General features: G+C 39.1%; 2 protein-coding genes across 3 annotated transcripts; one reads left to right on the top strand and one right to left on the bottom strand.

Moving 5' to 3' along the window:
- Positions 1-10,264: 10,264 nt before the first annotated feature.
- LOC124166032 lies at positions 10,265-11,770 on the bottom strand. The gene is made up of 5 exons (XM_046543611.1): positions 10,977-11,770; positions 10,776-10,829; positions 10,611-10,694; positions 10,464-10,529; positions 10,265-10,368 (listed from the first exon to the last, which is right to left on the bottom strand). Exons 1-5 carry the CDS (start codon positions 11,020-11,022, stop codon positions 10,265-10,267), a joined length of 354 nt encoding a protein of 117 aa, XP_046399567.1. The 5' UTR covers positions 11,023-11,770.
- A 7,555-nt stretch (positions 11,771-19,325) lies between these two features.
- On the top strand, positions 19,326-21,575 carry LOC124165608 (piggyBac transposable element-derived protein 4-like). Of its 2 annotated transcripts, none has more exons than XM_046543069.1 (3): positions 19,326-19,746; positions 19,845-19,958; positions 20,065-21,575. In XM_046543069.1, exon 3 carries the CDS (start codon positions 20,067-20,069, stop codon positions 21,426-21,428), a length of 1,362 nt encoding a protein of 453 aa, XP_046399025.1. In that variant the 5' UTR covers positions 19,326-19,746; positions 19,845-19,958; positions 20,065-20,066; the 3' UTR covers positions 21,429-21,575. The 2 variants fall into 2 exon arrangements, with proteins under 2 accessions (XP_046399025.1, XP_046399026.1); XM_046543070.1 differs by having other exon boundaries at positions 20,062-21,575.
- The last annotated feature ends 625 nt before the right edge of the window (positions 21,576-22,200 follow it).

Raw genomic sequence — 22,200 nt, 5'->3', positions numbered from 1 at the left:
CATTGTTTTGCCTTCCTTAAAAAGGGGGATGAATGACATTAGTTCCATGGTGTAACTCGGGTGTTATTGAAGTCTAAATCTAGTTTCAACATCGTAAATCAGCCCAGATAATACCATCGTATAATTGTGGGGAGTAACACCACTTGGACATATTTTACTTATTGTATTGCACTGTATTATATTATTATATATTTTATCATTCTGCCTTCAGTAATGTACCACAAACTTCCATATCAAGTGTATTTTTTTGCATTGTTTTGCCTTCCTTATAAAGAAGGATAAATATAATTAATTTCATTTTGCAAACTGGCTGTTATTAAAATCTAAATCTAGTTTGAACATTGTAAATCATCCAAGATATGACTACAAATGTTGGATATTACACCACTTGGGCATATTTTACTTATTGTATTGCTTTGTACTATATTTTTTTTATTCCATGGTTTCATAATGTACTTAAACCACGTACTTTCGCATCAAGTGTACCATGAATGATAATGTTGTCAATGCTAATCATGTTATTTGTGTATTATCTTTGTATACATCTCCCATTTGATGTCTCCGACTTCTTTGGAAAACATATATCGACTGATATAAATTTTGTTATCTTCATATTCATTTAACTCCTTCAAGACCCCAGTTGCTTGCTGTCCATGTCACCAAGGCTACCTCTTTCGTATGTTAGAAAGTATTTCTTATGTTCTCTATGTAGCTTACTGTGAATGACATCTTTTCACTTCATACTCTTTTTGAGGGAAGAAGGTACGTATTCCATGCAGGGACAATGGGCGTACATAAAATATATGAATTTCTTTTTATCTGCGCATATTTTCTGAGAAACAGATGCCATTATGGAAAAGCATTGGTCTCACCTTTTGGGGTATAATTGGTCTTAGCTGAAGGGGCTGCTGGTATCTCATGGGTGTGGGGAGGGAGGGGATAAATCCGCCTATGAGTCAGTATGTGGTTGTATTGCTGTCATCTATGATGAATTGATGATTTCATACAGATAGGTTAGTTCTGTACATTTTTCAGTGGGCCCAATTTTAATCCTTAATCTAAGTATTTACATGTATAATTGCAGTCATATACGACCAGTGAATTGTTTAGGTAATACCTAACTAACTAATTATCTTTCGGCTTGATTTTAGTTTTTGATCGAAGCTGTAACTCCATTTATTTTTTTATTCGAGGCATAGGATAGAGAATTGAAGGATATGTACCAGAGAAAGAGGTCAGTGTAGCCCAAAGTGGTCGTGGTCTATGGTTAAAACAGCTCCTCTTTAAGGTACCTGACACAAAAGTTTTCTCCATTCAATTATATCCCAACAAAAACAATTTTAATGTAAATTTAATTTATTTTGAAATTAGTAAGAAGCTTGAAATTTCTCCTTTGTGACTGCTTATTTGTTAAATTTCTTTCCTTCATATTAGCTTTCTTCTGCCATAATTGGATGGTACTCTTGCCACTGACTTGATGGACACTGCAACATCCACAAACTAGTAATAAATGATTGGCATTTTTTGCGTTATTATTCATGAATACTAAAGGTTAAATTAATGCAGCAATAAATGATTAACCATTAATAGCTACTAATGTAACTGGGTTGTCTACGAATGGTTTCTACCTATTCCTAAACAATTCCCGCTTTGCGAGAACAATCAAACTTCCGGATCTCGATTTTTTCATCGATTGTTAGGCTAATGAGACCGTTTATTTGAAGCGGTTCCTTGGTAAGGCCACTTGTTTGAAGAACAAGAGCCATTATTTTTAATTCACAGCCATTTCCTTAGTGAAGCCCCACAGTGATCACCAAACCCGCGTTTAAAACGCTCTCCCCTTCAAAGATATTTCGTTGGCTGCAATTTCCACCCAAATATCGCACAATTTTTTAGAAGGTCACAAAAACTTTGCTACTCATGTTCCTTAGAATACAATTTAGTCCGAAAACGAAGAACGGTGCCGATATGCGCAATCGAATCCACAGCAATAAGGAGAATCACGGAGATTGCAATTGAAATGTGTTGTTATTCACGAGAAGTATACCCGGACTGACGGCCATTTTGGATTATGACGTCAGCGACGACAGCGCCGCTAGTGGTGATTTGGTTTCCGAATACCTTTAAATTTCCAAAATTATATATCCCAATTTCTTTTCCCTCTTGATCAGATAAGTGACACGAGCTTGGCCCCGCATGTCTGGTAATGCTAAAGGGACCGGTATACAAATGAAAGAATTTGCGAAATAAATTTTGTTTAGAATCGGATGACCGAGGGGTCTTCAAGAGGACTTTTTCTCCCACCCTGAACTGATGTCCTTTTGTCCTCTGTTGATCCTTTACTTTATTCGTTAATGCGTGAGGAATTGGATATGACTTTTGCGCAAATGGTGTTTCGTCACATAATTCAATTCTGCGAACGAAATTCTTTGTCAAACCTGGTGAGAGTGAGAAAGTTGCACTGTCTTCGTTTAATAACATCTGAAATTCGTTTTTCTCGTGGGCTATTAATTTACTGTTCTGTGAAACAGACTCCCTAACGTCATTGAATTCATCGTTTTCACCCATGTTTGGCTTGCACTGTTCTCCGTCTCCTATTACCTCAAACGACCCTTCTGTGGCATTTTTTAGTGTTCCCCCCCCCCCAAAAATTTCTGGTACCCCCCCCCCCCAGAAATTCCTCGAACTTCCTCGAACTTCCTCCGAACTTATCCGCAGAACTTCTCCCGCCAAGAACTTTTCGCGCTAAGGTTTTTTCGCGCAAAGGATTTTTTGCGCAAAGGGGCCCTGTAGCAAAGTGCCCTGTCTCGCAAAATCCTGTCTCTGAAAACCCTGCCTCTGAAAACCCTGCCTCTGGAAACTCAGCCTCTGGAAACAGCCTCTGAAACAGCCTCCGAAACAGCCTCCGAACCAGCCCCGAACCAGCCTACCTGCAATGCAAGACTTATATAGGACTACTGCGGAGAAATACTTCTCCTTGGCAAGCAAGGGGAAATCGGTGCTAAGGCCTTAGTATTGCACTTGGAGTGAAAGGTTTTACCATTGTCCTATCACAAACTCTCTCTCCCTCCAACACCTCACCCCAGTATCTCCTTCCCCTCCATGTGTTCCAATGAACGATTCCTCTGATGTCTCCAACCCAGAAGTTGAGGGGAAAATTCTGGGTGCTGGCTGTTGTCTCAAAACCAGGGAATGGTGTTTTGTGGAGCGGCCGTTTCTGCAGGGGCTGTGACGCATCAGTGGGCGGTTGTTGAATTCGCCTGGCTACCCCTCCACTCCCTGGAAGAAGCCCTCCCCTCAAATGCTGTCTCGCCTTGCATAGGCAAGCTCTCTTTCTGGTCGTGACCTGCTGGGAGTCACATGTCTTGTGAGCCATGAGATTTTTAGAGCAATTTTCTGCTGGTAATGTTTCTTTTGGGATCATGAATTTACTATCATTGTTTTCTGTAATACTTCTGATTTTTTGAATACTCTACTTTGAATAGATATCGTACGGTAATAACTCGTAAATTGTTTTTGGCTACCTTTTTCTTGTGAGCTGTTTTTCTTGTTTGTGGAGTCTTACCCTGATCCAGCATGTGACCGACGGTTGGAGTATTTCCCTTGTCTGGACTTACGTGAAAAATCAACCAGATTTTACGACGTAATGTCACACTTCTTCAATCGCGGAAACTTCGCTTCCGGCATCTATCAAAACCGATACAGATTCTCCCAAACATTTTGCTTTTATTTGAGGACATTCTCTCCGTGGGAGAGTCACGTCTTCCTCCGCCTTGAGGTAATCAAAAGGATTTCCCTCCAACACTACTGTGGCTACCCTCTTTACTGCCTCTCTCTCCTCGGGATCCGCGTCGGCGAGGCAATTCGACTCGGACCCTTTTAGTTTTCCGTCCCTGGACTAAGTGTTTGGCTCCGCTGTTGAGGCACAATACCCGTTTCCTGATTCACGCCACGGGATAGTGAATTATCCACCTGCTCCCTTCTTATCTCCGTCATGCTATCATGTTCGGGTCTAGTCACTCCTCTCCACTGACTGTTTCTCTGCCACTCTACGATTTGCGTTCGCCCCTGTTGACCATTGTATGGTATTTACACACGGTGGCCTTTCCCTTTGCGGCGGCCTAGCGTTTTGCCCCTCCTCTACACTCTCGTCATAATATTCCAATAGAATGACCAACTTCTCTAAATCCAAAGTCTCCGCACTTTTTAAGAGATTCCTTACCCAGGGAGGGAATTGGCGTATGAGAAAAAATTTAAGTTCCTCGTCACATATTGGAGGCTCGCAGGACCTGGCTGATGCAATTTTCCTCATCGCATGTTCACTCATTTTCCCATCTCTCGCACATGAATAATATCCTGTCATTACTTTAGCTCGGTATTCAAACCGCGCGTTTTCACTCCAATATTTCCGCAAAAAATTCTGTTTAATTTCATCGTACGTTTCTGGTACAGGAAATAAGGCATTTCTCCACAAACGAGCGTTTCCTTCCATTATACTTAAAAATACATATGGCCATTTAGCCAGTGGGACAGCAAGCAACTTTAAATACTCCTCTGCCTCATTTAAAAACACTCGAAATTTCTGATCAATTTTACCTTTGAATACAGGTTTATGAAGGCCAATATTTGGTGGAGCTATTGAGGCGGCCAACACCGGTCCGGAGCCAACTTGCTCCATACGCCTCATTCTATCACTTAGCTGATTCAACCTTTGTTCATTTGTCTCATCATGCTGGGCTATCTCTTCGATTTGAGCCTTCAAACCGTTCTCCCTCGTTATGGCTTCCTGTTCCTTAATTTCTATAACTCCCGACAAATCTTCGCGGACAACGTCAACCTCCCGTTTAATTTCTACTTTTACACATTCTATTTTACCATTCAACATTTGTAACAGCTCTCGGTACTCCCTCCGTCTCTCCTCTTCCTCCCTCCGTCTCTTTTCCTCCTTCTCCTCTTTCTCCCTCCGTCTCTTTTCCTCCTTCTCCTCTTCTTCCCTCCGTCTCTCCTCTTTCTCCCTCCGTTTCTCTTCCTCCTTCTCCTCTTTCTCCCTCCGTCTCTTTTCCTCCTTCTCCTCTTTCTCCCTCCGCCTCTTTTCCTCCTTTTCCTCTTCCTCCCTCCGTCTCTTTTCCTCCTTCTCCTCTTTCTCCCTCCGCCTCTTTTCCTCCTTTTCCTCTTCCTCCCTCCGTCTCTTTTCCTCCTTCTCCTCTTCCTCCCTCCGTCTCTTTTCCTCGTTCTCCTCTTCCTCCCTCCGTCTCTCCTCCCTTTCTGAAAACAAGTATTTTTTAAATACTAAAATCGGATCGTTTGAATCCGGTGAGGCCGGTATGGAATGAAAGTTGGGAGTTGACCAAACGGTCGATTCAACTCCAACTGCGCTTTCCTCTACCGTCTCGTCCTCCTCGCTGTTCTCCATAACCTCTACTTCATCGATATCACGTCCTTCCATATATTTCAGATCCTTCTTACGAGTACCCATTGTATTAATTATCTAAATGTCCAAAAATGTGCCAATATTTTGCCCCTATGATTACCCTCAGTCATTCGTTTCCAAAAGCTAAAGCGCCACTTACTCGAACATTTACACCACACAAAGAATAATCGGGTCCTACTGTTCGGGCGCCACTTGTGGCATCCCACCCCCGACTCGCCCGGATACCACAATAGAACCGGGGGGAGACGTCGCACAAAAATAAAAAGAAATATACAAATCCGCGAAGATCCCTCCCGCATGGGACCTACGGGACAAAACTATGCCACTCACTTCTCGTAATTCACATTAATAAAGAAAATATTCCCCTTCTGTGAAGATGATTGCGGGTGGGGGGTTCCCGATTCAAACTGATGGGTGACGTTCGGGCGCTGATGCACTCGTCCAACACGCATTTACGGGAAGGAAATCAGACGGGGCGAAAGGAAGGACGAAGGATATTTTCAATGGGGTGACCCGTGGAGGAACCAGAACAAAAACACTCTCTCAAACACTTTCAATTAAACAAAATATAATTCACACAAATAAGATTGCATATGACAAAATAAAAACAAAAGGAACCCTCTTATACGCTAATGAAATATGAATTGGTGAAAGCCACTTATGAAACATCGATGATAAATTACAATAAAAAAAACAACAATATAACTTGGTTTCTAGATGAAAATCAATATAGAAAATGATGATAACAAATAAAAGTTCGGTGATGAACACGTAAATATGATACAAATTCAGTGATTTCTTGACTGGGGAGGTAAATGATAGTCCATCCCGTCGAATATAAATTTGGGGTGCGAACGTTAATTGTACTTGATGACTGATTTCACTTTCACTAATGTAACGGGTGCGTTCCGTGACAGTTTGTCTTAACTTGGCTTGGCAGGAGACACAAGGGGGCTTTGGGGGGGGGGAATAGCTGCAATCTTACTTTGTCGTAGTCCGAGTCTCGACCAGGTCGGATCCAACACTCTCTCGTTCCATTTACTGCACTCCTTTCTCCCTTGTTGGAGGAAGCTGCATCCGGAACGGAGATAATGCGTCCTCTTCAGCTGGTCCTTTGCTCCTTCGGACGGGGGGGGGGGGATTCTTCTTCAGATCAATTTTTCTGGAAACACTTGGGCCCCTTGTCTCCTCCTGCCGTGCGTCGCACTGATTTTGGGCATAGGCTCCGCCCGACAGTCACTTAGGAATTCTCCCTGGTCGCTTATGCGCACCACCTTTTTATCATACCTCAACTAGGGGTGGGGGTAATGCACAATGAAGGGAGGGAGGAGTAATACGCCACTCACTCAGGGAAAACCCGAGCTCCCCTCCTCCCACACACACACACTCACACACAACCATACAAAAATCGGTGAAAACACATTCATCCCCTCTTACTCATCCACGCCTTCCTCCACGGGCCTTGGTTTGGGGGTGGGGTTTTGGAAAGGTCGTGGAACGAGCGGGTAAACTGGTAGGGAAGAAAATGCGCCGAGTGGATGTATTGTAATGGGGCTTGAACCATTACAATATATATTTCAAAATATATTGTAATGGGGCTTGAACCATTACAATATATATTTCAATATATTAATTGAAGGCCTTTCTATGTAGTGTTTAAAATATGTTCAATTTTAATCAGATCTTAAAGTTACTCTCATGACATTCAGATGTTCCGCTGTTACAAATGTCATTGATTTTTACATTAATAGAAAGTATATTTGTGTGTCTGAAAGGTAAGATGTTTTGGAGTATGTAATAATGTTTTTTCTATTGCTTCATTATGTTTTCAAATCTATGCTTATGTTTCTCTACCATCAAAGATTACATATTGTTTATTGGTGCATGAAAGGAAGGCGTACTTATACCAAAAAGAAAAACTGTAACCTTAAAATATGTTTTTTATAACAATTTTACCTTAAAAAAACATATGTTAGGTGATAATATTTTTTCCAGCATTCACATGTCTTCAAATCCATAATGATGTTCCCGATGATACATCTATTCTCTTAAGTTTACAAAATTTTTGATTAGTTAAATGAATGTGAATTATTATAATTTAAGTAGTCAACAGTTTTGTTATAATTGATTATTCACAATTCATCATTTTAGAGTACTTCTATTTTCAATTTCAGAGCATGATGCAGGCAAAGGAGCCAATGTCAGGGTGTCTCCTGAGCAGCGAGCCATAATGCTCCAATTTATGGAGGAGCACCCTGCATTGGCTCGCAACCAGCTCTGCGGCCCACAAGGGGCTGCAATGAGACAAAAGCTATGGAGATAACTGGGAGATAGTCTCAATGCTTGTCCCACAGGGGCCAGTAAAACGGTGGAGAAGTGGATGAAGGTCAATATCAATATGCATTATTGTAAATGTTTTCAGTGGGAATTCATGAATTCAAAGCTGTTTCATCTCCAAGTATTCCATGTCTGTTCTCAGTGCTGGCAGGATTGGAAGTCAGACACTAAGTGTAAGGGGCAGACGGTGAGGAGGCATGCTGGGGGTACAGGGGCAGGACCTCCATTGCCTCCCCTCTCAGACATTGAGGATCGGCTGCTGCAAGTCATGGGGCAGACAGCATCTGTGGGCATGGAGGACTTAAAAGACCCCATTCAGGTAAGTACAAGAAACATTTTGCCTGGTTCATGTGTGGTTTAGGGCATAAAATGCGCCATGTTCTATGCTGCAATAATGTATAATACCTACTATACTATGCAAACACTTATCTCTCCCATGGTCAAATAGAAATGGTTGCCTGGCATAAAAAGCTGATGCTGTTATAAGGACATTGCAGTTGACACCATTCAATGTAATTTTTCTATCCAGAAATTCCTTCTTTCAGGTCCAACTTGAATGTCCACATCAACCTGCCACATCCAGCATTCCTCAGGAAAACGAATTAATATTCGTGTTTCCTGAGGTTTGCACATCACCCTGCCGCACTCCTCCTGCCTCACCTCCTGTTCCTTCTATGTCGCATGACCCCCCCAGTTCAACCCCCAAACCTGCAGACGAAGCCTCTAAGGGAAGGGGGAAAATAAGGAAGAGGGAAAGAAGTGGTAAGTTTTCTTGCTATGTGATGATAACTGCTTGTCAATTACTTAGTCTGGAATGGAGTGGCATCTTGAAATAGAGTAACTGAAAGTATCTGTCTCATTGGATACAATATGCATAATGTAAGGGATTTTCAAATATTGCTGTAATTTGTCATAATCATATTAGTCTTCACTATTTTCATTTAGTTTGTTAAAAAAGAATATCTCCATAGGGTATTTGGGTTATCTTTGTCTCCATGCCAGCCAGCACTGAAATAACTTTAATACATATGGCATCTATTGGAAACTACTCCCAAAGAGCAATATAATATATTTATGGTAGTCAAACACTTTTATCTTTGAAGGGAATGAAAGTAATACCTGACATTATTTGTAATGAAGCTTCAATTAAGATCATTCATGCGTAATTTCTACAGCCAGAACAAACATTTTGATGCTCATGACTAAGTGAGTCTATGCTTAATGAGATGCAGGTAGTCATTCGATTGAAAATCTTAGAGCAATTTTCACTTTTTGATGGAGAGCAATCACAAAGTTACTTTTAGAAGGGCAGAGGCACTTTCTGCATATTTTCTTAACATGATAATTACCATTCAATGCAATTTTCCATTATTTTCTTTGCAAGGTATGGATATCTAAAATATTTTCAGTGTTACATTGCATGCTATCTCAAAGTATTTATTTATTGGCTGTAATCTTCCATATAAATATTTGGTTCATAAGCATACATCAATTTCAACTTTTTGGGAAGACTAATGCATCATGAATAAATTTACTTCAGACGATAACTCCACTACGCTAGATGAGCGAATGGTCAGGGCAGCTGAAGTGATAAGTGCTGCTGTGGCCCAAATGGCGGAGACCTTCCAGGCTGTTGGAAATGAGTAAGTTAAATTGAAAGAGGACAAAGGTATCCATATATCTCTCAACATTTTGAGGGATTAGAGACTAAGTTTAAATTTTTTTATTATTTCATATTTAATTTTCCACTGGCTGAATATATATATATGTCAGTGGATCGGAGAAAAGAGTTCAAGCCTGGCAAAAAGAAAGAAGGCAGTGTAACTTATGGAGAAATAAATTGTTGAAAGTCATCATTCTGTTTTATTGCTCTTGCCTGCCTGATCTTATTATCCATGTATTACTGTCTGATGAACAACCATCTGGAGGTACGGCTGAAATTATTTGTAATAATTTCCTAAAATTTATTCTTGAAAAAGACATGACAATCGTACATTTGTCTATGTGTTTTTGTCACAATTTTATTCCTTATCGTTATTGATATCTTTATATTCTTTATTTTTTTGAGATATTGCATAAACTTTTTGGTCCATATAAATCGACATAGTGTTATACCCATCATTCTCCATATTTCAAATGACGTCAATCCCACGATTGGGATGTAGCATGAAAGTTGCGTTGAGGGAGCACACCTCTGGCTCTTTTGATGCATTATTAACAACAAAATCTAAAGAGAAAGAAGGAAAATGTACAATTTGAGGTAGTTATTGTTATGGTCGGTTAAATGATACAATATTAGAAGGAAGCTATAAAAACGCCCATACCCCAAATCAAGCAACGAAATGCAATATGCATATAACAGTAACATAAGAGTAATGGCTACTTGAGGTTCTAAAAGTATTCCCTTCGGATCAAAACTATAGCCAGGAAAAATGTTGGCGGGTGCATTTGTAGGGGCTACAGTCATTAATATCTCCCAAACATCTTGAAGGGGTTTCAACCCAGTAACTGTGTAATGCAACTCTGTAAAATGCAATGCCACTCACCATGAATTAACTCAGAATTTTCTTTTTCTTCTATTGGGTCAGCCAGAACAAAATCTGGAATGAAAAATATTTCATGCCAATCATTAAAAAGCTTTGAAACCACCATGACAACAAACAAAATATTTTCCATCACATTCAAAATTCCTTACCATCGTCATCATTAAATGGTAATGATAGCACTTCTGTTGACATTTCTTTCTCCTTAAGTGCTGCACCTGTGACAGTAAAGAGCGGGCAGATTAATTATAAGAACTAAATGAAGATATCATAACAGCTACTTCAGATATTTTACTCACCAGAAATGCTGATGACGTTGGAACCATCATTAAATGGTAATGATAGCACTTCTGTTGAAATTTCTTTCTCCTTAAGTGCTGCACCTGTGCCAGTAGAGAGCGGGTAGATTAATTATAAGAACTAAATGAAGATATTAAAACAGCTACTTCAGATATTTTACTCACCAGAAATGCTGATGACGTTGGAACTGTTGCCTTCAGGCTGCACCACACGTGCTCCTAAAATATAAGAATCCCATCACAATCACAAACATATGTATGTATTCCCAACCAAGCCATTGCACTGAAGTCCAACAATAAGTTCGGAATACTAGGAAGTTAAATGATAATGTTCAAATTTCAATTTAAAATCACAATATTGCTCACCATTAGTCCGTACAGAGCTTACTGCCGCACTGTTTTTTGAAAGCATTTTATGCAGTTCCACATTAATACTGGAGATGTCTGCTAAATTCCTTGACAGGCGAAGGAACTGCCTTCTGTATTCCTCTTTCTCTTCTTTCAATTTTTCAATAGTGTTTTCCGCCTCCTGAACTCTCCTCCTCAATCGCGAAATTTCCTTACTCTCCTCGCTTCGTTCATGGTTTTTACGCCGATCTGTATCTATACTCCTTTCCAGTATTTAGGACTGCGTCCTTTTTCTTGCCGTTTGTATAGAAAGTTTTCTTTTTTTCTGTAGAGTAGTAAGAGACGAAATCAACGTTACCGTTAGGAAAACTATTTCACCACCAAGGAAAACATGCAAAATAGCACATGATTGGCACGGTTTTAACATTTAATTTTGTTAGTGAAATGTATCAAATTCAAAGCATGGGATAGAATCAAAACTAAAGATTACCTGAGCCTCCGCAGAAACGACTCGTTTCGCCAACATTTTCTCCGCCCGTGACGACCCGGCCGTCTTTTCGGGCTCAGGGCTGAACGGGATCTTTCTCACGGCGAGTCTTCTTTCTTCACAATTGGTCCTCACCCAATTCTTCAGGGAACTTTCTGACTTACTAATTCGAAGTACTCTCGCCTCATAGAAGACTTCCTCTTCGTCCCCACTGCTCTCACTTTCCGCGGTCCACTTCACTAGATACAGTTTAGTCAACTCGAAATCTACATCACTCTCCGGTGAGAATTTATCCCCGTCCAAATGTTTCACCCGGGTCTGAGGGACAATCTCCGTTTTCTTATCCTCCACATACCGAACGTAGGCGTAATACATGTCTTAAGGATATGTAGTTTACCATTAACCACGTGAGCGTGTTGTTGGTTTCAACAGGTTTCAATATGGCGTATTGTACAGCAGAGTAACAATGGGTATCAACACAGGATTGTGGGTGTTACGGTATTCGTTTGTTTCGTTTCCCTAAGCTGCTTATGCCCTCTATGCTGGTGCCAGCCATCATCAGCCATCTTCAAACGGACCATGTCAATACCCATATTTTATATTACTGTGTGGAGTATTTATGTGATTACCTTTATAACCCGTTAAGGTTTGAACTTGCGATTGTACGATAGTTATTATTGATTGCTGGTCGCTTCATTTTTCGTTATTGGTGATAATGAATTCCAGCGAAGAGCTTGGGGGTGAAGGGTGTACTGGAAGACGGTACAAAATGTACGTTCTTAAAGGAGGGAAAGGTTTTCAATCCCGAACCAAGCGACGACGTGAGGCTAGGAAGGACAGAAGCAATGCAAGACTACCCTTGCAAGAAGATCTCGCCCGATGGAGGGAAGCGGTAAGTCCTTTTGCATTCGATTTTGCTTCATGCCCTCAACCACAGTAATTACTGGTAGGAGATATTGTATTTTACCCATCATGAAATTCTTGGACCGTGGTTGTTTAATTGCTTCACATTTAATTTGTTTCGCTACCAATTGTATTTGCTGTATCTATCACTACTAATGCTTTTTTGGCTGCAGTTATTACCTACTTAGTAAGGAAAAACCATGTTAACTTGGTTTTCTATTTTTCTGACGTGATTTGAAATTCTGTTAACCTCTGTCGCCTACGAACCAATAAATGTTACTGTTATTATTCACAGGATAATCTTAAGAATGAGTTTTTATGTGCTTCTGATGGAGCCTCAAATCAAACGTCTGACGACATAACGGGCCTTATTCTGAAGTCCTGGAACCCTGATTCTATGGAAAGGCTGTTTATTCCACCCTCAAATAACCCTTCAAGCCAATTTCCCCGCACTAATCCTGATCGCATGGAGGAGTCAGCACTTCCTGAGTGTGAGACGGTAAGTAAAATGTTGTACTTGTCTCTCAAGAGGTTAAGTTTTGCTATATCATGAGGACATTCCATTTCAAATCGACACAGGAAAGCGCAGTGTCCAACCAGATCCTCTTCGTTTCATTGGAAATATACAGAACTTTACCAAAAAACAAGTAAAGTGAAAAATACGAAATTACAGAATTTTATCACGAGGAACATAAGAGTTATGGCTACTCGAGGTTCTAAAATCTTTCTCTTTGGAACAAAACTATAGCCAGGAAAATTGTTGGTGGGTTCATTTGTAGGTCATAACTATCTCCCACACATCTTGATGTGGTTTGAACGCAATACGTGTTATGCCTTCGTTATGCCCGATTATCCTCAACAGATCAAGATGGAAATATAGGTTGTTAACGCAGAGATTTGCTTAGTCATATCGTCAATGTTTGCTATGAAAATATCCCTTACATATGAGCAGAGTAGAAACTACTGAAAGGTTAAATTTTTCCAATGCACATTTTACTGAATTCACCTAAGAAAGAGCCACGTTAAAATATATCAAAGTCACCATTTATGTGTAGTTATTTCTGAGTAACAACCAAAAATTTCTGAAGATGATATTATTTCTAAGTGAATAGGATTAGATGAAAACTAAGGGCGATTGTGGAGAACACCTCCTAACCTCGATTTACAGTTTACATAAAGAATGTAAGCTGCTGAATATTTCTTCAATATCACCCACTGCAAAACATTAAGCTTTGATGATGCCGCATAACGAAGTGGTTAAGTTTTGCTCTTCCAATAGGGTCATTCCATTTCAAATCAACACAGGAAAGTACAGTTTCCAACCTGACCTGTGCAATGAGCACACCAAAAGCAAGAAAATGAATTGCAACATAAGTTTTCCACTGGTTCCGGCTTCCATTGTATTCGTATTTAACATCATGTCATACGTTTATGTCAGTTGATTGTACGTGATCAACAATGAGGTACTAGTTAGCAGATTTTGAGAGTGGCATTATTCAAGAGTGCAAGATGTTTTTTCGGTTGCAAATTGCATCTCATCGCTTGTTGTTTAAAGTGTCATATATTCTTTCCAGGAGGAATGGGACATCCCGGCATTCCCTGACAATCACGACAACCAGGATTCAACCTCCTCTTCTGGTAGTGTACATGATTGGGACAACAGTGACTCATACAGTGATATAGAGGATGAAGGTCATACCAACAGTGGGTTTTTCAATGACTCAGCATCGGATGCAGATTCTCTGGGAGGTGATGTAGACAGCGAGAGTGCCCATTTATTTAAGGACATGTTCAAGTTCTTGAACACATACGGTAGTTTCTCTGATTGGAAAACAAGCAAATCATTTTCTGAAATACTTCTTATGGTTCTTTGTTAGCATAGGGAGCACAATTTCACCCTTACTGCTGCAACCGATATAATGAAAATGTTGAATCTGATTTTGGGTACAAAACTATTTCCGTCCTCTAAATTTAAGTATAAGAAAATGTTTAACCCTCACTGTGGCATGGTTCTCCATTGCGTATGTGAGCATTGTGGGTTTTACTTGGGGATTAAAAAGGGAAGCAATGAATTTAAATGCTCAAGCTGCGGCCTTTTGAACTCTGTGTGCGGTTATAATTATGAAAACTGCTTTGCAACATTTGATGTGAAAAAAGGCATTTCCCAAGTTGTTGAGCACAACTATGATGACATCATTAGCAGGAAAGCCAATGACCAGGGTGATTACTCTGACATTTGTGATGGAAAAATGTACCGTGATGCATTGGAAGGTTCTGTGGACAGTGCAAGTACAATCTATGTATCGGTCACTTTCAATACTGATGGAGCTCCTATTACTAAGGACTCCAGAACAGCAATATGGCCTATTTATCTGATGGTCAATGAATTGCCCTTAAAATTGAGGCGAAGCAATTTGATCTTGACTAGTTTGTGGTATGGCAAAGAAAAGCCAAGGATGGAAGTGTATCTTCAGCCCTTTGTGGAACAGATGAACAAATTGGAAAGGATTGGTTTTTCTTTCTCATTGTCAGGAAGAAAAATTAAAGTGAAAGTATTAACACTCTGTTGTTGTGTTGACTCTGTGGCACGAGCGCCAATGCAGGGAATTTCCACCTTCAGTGGATATGGAGGATGCAGTTGGTGCTTGCATGCAGGAGAGAATGTGAATGGGACAATCAAGTATACTGCAACAACAAGAGCACCGAAGCCTCGAACAGAGGACAACTTTAAAGAGAGTTGCACAAAATTCCATGCAACAGGGATTAAAGACAATGGTGTGAACTGTGTTAGCCCTATGATTAATTTGTCTTCTTTTTCCATGGTCTGGGGATTTACCCCAGATTATATGCATTGTGTTCTGTTGGGAGTTGTGAAAAGATTCCTTGAAATGTGGCTGTCAGAGGTTGGTATGCCATACTATATAGGGGCTCCAAAAACTATGCAGCACATGGATAAAATGATAGAGGGAATAAAGCCTCCTAAGTTTCTAAAAAGATTGCCTATTACATTGACTCAAAGAAAAGTGATGAAAGCCAGGGAGTTAGAAAACTGGATGATGTTCTACAGCATTCCAATTTTAAATGGAACATTGCCACAGCCATATTTGAAGCATTGGAGACTGCTAGTGAACAGTGTTTACATTCTTCTCCAGGATCTTTTTACAGATACTGACATCAATAGAGTGGAGATGATGCTGCGACTATTTGTAAATGAAACTGAGAAATTATATGGGAGGCAGGAGATGACTTACAACATCCACCAATTGAGTCACCTGGCTGAAAGTGCTCGTCGATGGGGTCCACTATGGAGTAGATGTGGATTTCCCTTCGAATCCTCCATTGGTAAGTTGAGGAGAAGTCTTAAGGCCAGCAAGGGTGTGCCACATCAAATATTGAGAAACTTTGAAGTGAGCCAGTCCTGCAGACTGCTGTTGAGTGCGAATTGCACTCAAGATGTTAGCAAATTTTGTGCAGATTTTAACTGTTTCCCAATAGGAATTAGTAATGAGCAGGAAAGTGACCATTTACTGGGAAAAAACAAACATTTTACCTGCTCCTGTGTTTCACAATTTCCTGGAAATGTTTCAAACGTAGTGGAGTACGGCAGGCTTGTGAGAAATGGTGTTACCTACTCAAAGAAAGTGTTAAATGGTAAAAGAAAAACAGACAATTCTTATGTTGAATTGAGAAATGGCTCCTTTGCTCAAATAAAACATATACTTTCGGGATATGATGGGGAAACCAATGTAGGAAGAGCTTATGCTGCAGTGGTTATGCTTAAAACGCAGAAATTGTCAGGTGTAGAACATATCCATAAAATTAATGAGCAAGGAGGAACAGTAGTATTAGAATTTTCCTCTGTAAAAAATGTTAGTGTTCATGTCGACATCGGGGAAGAGCGCTATATTTGTTCAATTCCTGCTGAGCACTTTCTGTTAAATTTGTGAAATCAGTTTTCAGTAGTTTTGCAGTGGTTACTATTTGTATTTGTGTTGTGAGATGTATTTCATTCGTTTTCGTAATTGTTCCACAACTGATACCTCTTTTTGTTATGTTTTCTTAAATGAATTCCATTCCAAATGAATTCTCTAATTCACGTTCTATTGTAACTATTGGAATTATTGTCAAGTACCACTTTTGGTAACTGCTATGTTGGATTGTACATCTCTATGAATATATTGTGTTGAGGTAGAATAAACATTTTGAAATGTGAAATGAAACAGTGGAATAAACATGACAATGTTTTTTTATAATGGCTTATTTCATTTTGCATCTCATTAAAAGTCCTATAAGCCCTCTTGTTGCATCTGCATATATGTACTACATTTACCTACTGAGCTGAGGTTGGCCTGGGTTAACCTACTAATATTCTGGTAAGTATGGGTAGGGTAATGGGTAAAAAGCAGCTGAAAAAAAAACAAAGCAAAGCAATAAGGTATTAGTATGCAGCAGAAAAGAAGTCAAGGCCAAAATTAAGACAGAGAAGCAAATGGTGGTTGATGTGGATGAAATCTATTATGTTGGAAGCCGGTAAGAACCAAAAAGGAAGGCCTCAAGCGAAATGTATGGAACAGGTAAAGAAGGATGTGAAAGAGAAGAAATACATAGGTGTGAATATATTATCTGATAGGAGAGTTGAGTGGAGAGCTGCGTCAAACAAATCTTAGGATTGCTATGGGCGAGTTATAATGATGAAATGTCAGTCCAGGCTGACAGAGGCCTGTCTAACTTTTAACACTTCGAAATTATGGATCTTGTATTTGGTATTAAAATAGAAATTCACTAAGTAAAATCCCTAACAATGGCAAATAATTTCTGCCTATGTTCCCTTTTCCTTCTATTAATACTAGCACCTGATATTGATCTATATTAAAATGCTAACTATAGTCAATAATGACAACTCTAATTGCATATGATCAGTCGATATGTATGGTTATTATTTCAAGGTAGTGTTTTAAATTTATGGTTAAAAACTTTTTAACTGGAATAGTTTGAAAAATATAAACATATGTGTATTCGCATTTGATAGTTGAGAAATTCAACTCAAATCTTAGATATTAAATTGAATATTTGGACATTCAATTGTATCTTTGGATATTCAATATAATTTTTGGGTATACAATTAAATATTAGGGATTCAATTGTAAATTTTCTTGAATTCAATTGAACTTCCTAACTTTCAATTGAACATTTGGAAATACCATTGAATCTCTGGAAATTGGGAAATTCCATTGAATTTTTTCTTTGAATTCCATTGAAACTTGGGAACTTCCACTGAAATTTCTAAATTTCAATGGGAAATTGGGAATTTCAATTGGAAATTGGGAATTTCCATTGAAAATTTGGAATCTCCATTGAAAATTGGGAATTTCCATTGAATTTTTTCTTTGAATTCCATTGAAACTTGGGAACTTCAATTGAAATTTCTGAATTTCAATGGAAAATTGGGAATTTCCATTGAAAATTGTGGATTTCCATTGAAAATTGTGGATTTCCATTGAAAATTGGCAAATTCCATTGAATTCAATTGAAATTTTCAATGGAATCAGCAGATTTTTTCCAATAGGGTAACCCTTTGTCCTATTTTAATTCATTCGGGGCCGTCCCTTGCTCTTCTTCCATTTCACCTGTCCTTCTATGATTGTTTTCATCTGGGCATCCTTCCTGAAAATGTGGCCAACTAAGTTGTCCCATCTTCTGCTTAAGGTATTTAGGAGGCTCTTTTCTCTCACTCTTCTTAGCTTCTTGTTATAGTATCCCAATTAAAACTGAGAACCTATCAACGATCCCAGAATTATAGAATTTTTATTAGGCCTTAAGAGGATGGATGTTCATAATTCAGGGTATGAAATTCAGTTCATTTCCCTGGGTCACCTTGCATTTTGAAAAAGTTTCTTTTAGTGTGTATGAAGGCTTCATATGGGATTTGAATTTAGGAATTTCCCATCAGTGGTGTTCCAGCCACTGCCTTACCACACTCCATCATATAACCTTGCACTTAAAAATACATTAACTCATGGATGAACACATATTAATGAAATGACCAAACAAAACACCTCAAAACAAAATATTAAAACATTTGCAACAGTCAGGAACAAAAAAATCAGGAAATTATTTTGGACTAAAAACTATTTAGGCTAGCAGCTAGACTAAAATGCAGTCAAACTCTCATTGATTGGCTAGCCGGTTAATGATGCGCTGCCTAACAGCCCTAGCTTCTAGGAGTAGGGCCATTTGTGGCATCTGCTCCAATGGAAGTCTTTCCGGAGGTAAATTTACCTCCTCTTCCACCTCTATGATCTCATTATTTAATCCTCCTCTGAGGCACATATTATGCAGTACTACACAGGCGTTGACTATTCTCCCTGCCTTCAGGGGAGTGTAATCCAGCACCCGATGTCTTAGGAGACAGCGGAATCGAGATTTCAATAAACCTATGCATCGCTCCACTCTACTCCTTGCCCTGATGTGCAGGTAAGTATACCGGGCTTCCGGAGACCCATCAGGCGCATTTAAAATGGGAGTGTGGAGCCATGGCTGGTGAGGATATCCAGAGTCTCCTACAAAATCAAAATAACCTCTTTCATGTTAATACAATTACGTTAAATGCACAAATTCTGCCGTAATTACTGTGGAAAATATCATGGTACATGCCAAGAAGCCAGCACTGTTCACCAGTTCCCCATTATTTGCCTTATAACAGTCTTTAATGTGGATTCATTCCAGATGTATGAGTCATGGGTGCTTCCCCCAAACCGCCCAAAACAATTTAAAATAATCATGTCACAATCACATACCTGCAAAAAATTATTCATGAAAAAATATATTATTTTTGCCTTACATTCGAATAACTACTGTCATCAAATGGATAACTCTATTTTTAATAGGATTGATTGGAAAAATACTATGTTACTAGATATCCACTTACTATCATAACATTGATTGAATGATATGACTTTCTGTTTAACACTCCGGGAGTGGCGCGCGGTCTCTGAGACCGCGCACCTGCTTTACGGTCTACAACTTTTTTGTTAGAAAACAAATGTGGATATCCTTTCGTTACTTTGTCTATCTTGGGAACTTCTTTCCTGTTGGTTAGAGAGATTTAGCCTAAAATGTATACTTCGAGCATAAAACATAGTTGCGGTCTCAGAGACCCGCGCCACTTCTTATGGCATTCTTCGACTGCCTGACGCCGTAATTGCCATAGTGCTCTTTCTCCGTTTCATTACTTTGTATCCATTTGATTACGGCAGTCATGTGTTCTTCTGTGCGCTGTTCGAGGCTTGCTAGTCATTCCACGGTGGGTTTTCATTGAATACACACGCTACACGAGAGTAGCACCCTCATCAGGTACCCGCTGAATTGACTTTTGCTGTGTCGCCCATCATTCTGCTGGTAAATTACCTTCACTATTAGAATTTTTTTATTATTGTGTCTTGATGAGGTTTAGAATTATACATTTTATATTTTGAACGTTTTTTGATAACTTACAGTGTTGAGTGGAAGGGAGTAAATTCTACGCTGAACCTTGTAAACTTTGCATGAATGCGCTGCTGTCTCGGATACCCACATAACCTGTTTTTTGGAAGGCGTCCAAAATATTGCAGGTATTTTGAATTAGTTCTCAATCTCATTTGCTTGTATTCTCATGCCCATGTAACAGGATTTACAATGAGAAAAATAATATATTCCACGTTGATTGTTCTCAAGTAGGGATGAATTACGAGAAAGCGGAGAGAAGGATCCAGCGATATTTAGAGGAAGTTGAAGAGGAAGGTGATGATTCGGCAGATGAAAATGAGGAGGATCATGTTGATACCCAGGACGATGTTACAGACACAGAGCAGGAATTCAGCGATTCTGATCTGGATGGCCACGAAGCATCAAACGACGACGGGACTCAAGGCCAGCAGTACAAGGGAAAGGATGGCACACCTTGGAGAGGCGACCCTCCACTCCTTTCTCGAGCAAGAAAGTGTGACATAATCAGAACTACAATGCCATCAGTCACACCAGAAACTCGAAACTTGAAAACCGTCGAGGAATGCTGGAGGTATTTTGTAAGCAATGATATCATTGAAATAATTGTAAAATGTACCAATCAGCACATAAGGTCTATAAAAAGTAACTACAAGAGAGAGAGATATGCCTATGAAACAAATGCATGCGAAATAGAAGGATTGATTGGTTTGCTACTTCTATGTGGGATTAGAAAATGTAGTCGCATGAACGCCAAAGATTTGTTCAAAACCAATGGATCCTCTATTGAAGTTTGTAGACTCCTCACTAGTGAATTCAGATTTAGATTTCTGCTTCGATGCCTTCGATTTGATGACAAAACAACGAGAGTAGAGAGACTCAAATCTGACAAGCTCTCTCCAATCAGGCAAGTGTTTGATAATTTTGTTTCCAAATGCCAGATGGGTTTTACAGTTTCACCAACGGTCACAGTGGATGAGATGCTCCCAGCATTTAGGGGAAAATGTCGTTTTAGGCAGTTTATCCCAAGTAAACCAAATAAATACGGCATCAAAATAGAAGCAGCTGCATGCGCTGAAACTTTTTATGTGATGAACATGGAGGTTTACGTCGGCACACAACCTGAAGGGCCATACAGATGCAGCAACAAACCTATTGATTTGGTTCCTCGTCTTTGTAATTGCATCTTAGGTTCAGGCAGAAATGTAGTAACAGATAATTGGTTTACCAGTTTTGAATTGATGACTACTATGCTCTCTGAACATAAGACAACAATGATTGGAACATTGCGGAAAAACAAAAGACAGGTTCCTGTTGAGTTTCTCAATTCTCGAGATCGCGCAGTGCATTCTTCATTGTTTGGTTTTCATAATGAAATTACTCTGGTTTCCTATGTTCCCAAACGGAATAAGGCAGTTCTTTTGTTGTCAAGTATTCACCATGATAAAAAAATAGATTCAAAAACGAATAAGCCAGCCATTATCATGGATTACAACCGAGGAAAAATAGGAGTTGACATTGTAGATAAAATGTGCAGTTCATATAACTGTCAAAGAAACACAAATCGTTGGCCAGTTGTGATTTTTACACTCTTCTAAATGTGGCTACCATAAACTCACAGATTATATTTGAGGCTAACAGCAATAAAAATATTTTGAGAAGGGTATATATTGAAGAATTGGCCTATAAACTTATGGACAATCAACTTCGTTATCGACAGGCATGCCTAAATATTCCAAAACTTATACGACTACGACGACTACGAATACAAACCATGCTGAAAATTCCTCCTGAGCAGGATTCAGTGTCAGCACTCCGAGTTTCTGGACGTTGTAGTTTCTGCGACCGTTCCAAAAATAGAAAGACTCGATACGCATGCCACTTATGCAGAAAATTCATGTGCCTTGAGCATATAAACTCTGTTTGTAATAACTGTGTGATAGGGAACATAAATTCTGACGACATTCACGAGTGAAAGTTAATGCATATCCCACGTAGTCGGATTTGATACAAAAAAGTAGTATATTGAAATAATTTGTCCTTCCAAAATATTTTGTATTTGTATTTTTTTCATTTGTACTTGTAAAAATATAGCTGTCAATTTATTCAATGGTTGGATAAATTTACATATTAGTGCCTGTATGTCTAACCAAATTATTGAAAGATGTAAAGCTGAATTTTTTTGTAACACTGTGTATGCTTGAGTCTGTATTATGTTTTACTGAGAATTATACAATGCTTTTATTAAAAATATTAAATATTATTATCGCTTAAAAAATTTATGCATTTCACTTTTCGCGGAAGATTGAATTTGTTTTTATTTTCTTCAAAAAGAAAAATAATTTTAACTAAAAAGCAATCTAAATAGTG

Source organism: Ischnura elegans, chromosome 9, assembly GCF_921293095.1.
Source record: "Ischnura elegans chromosome 9, ioIscEleg1.1, whole genome shotgun sequence".
Classification (NCBI taxonomy): Eukaryota; Metazoa; Arthropoda; class Insecta; order Odonata; family Coenagrionidae; genus Ischnura; species Ischnura elegans.
This window is presented reverse-complemented; position numbering and strand designations above follow the sequence as displayed.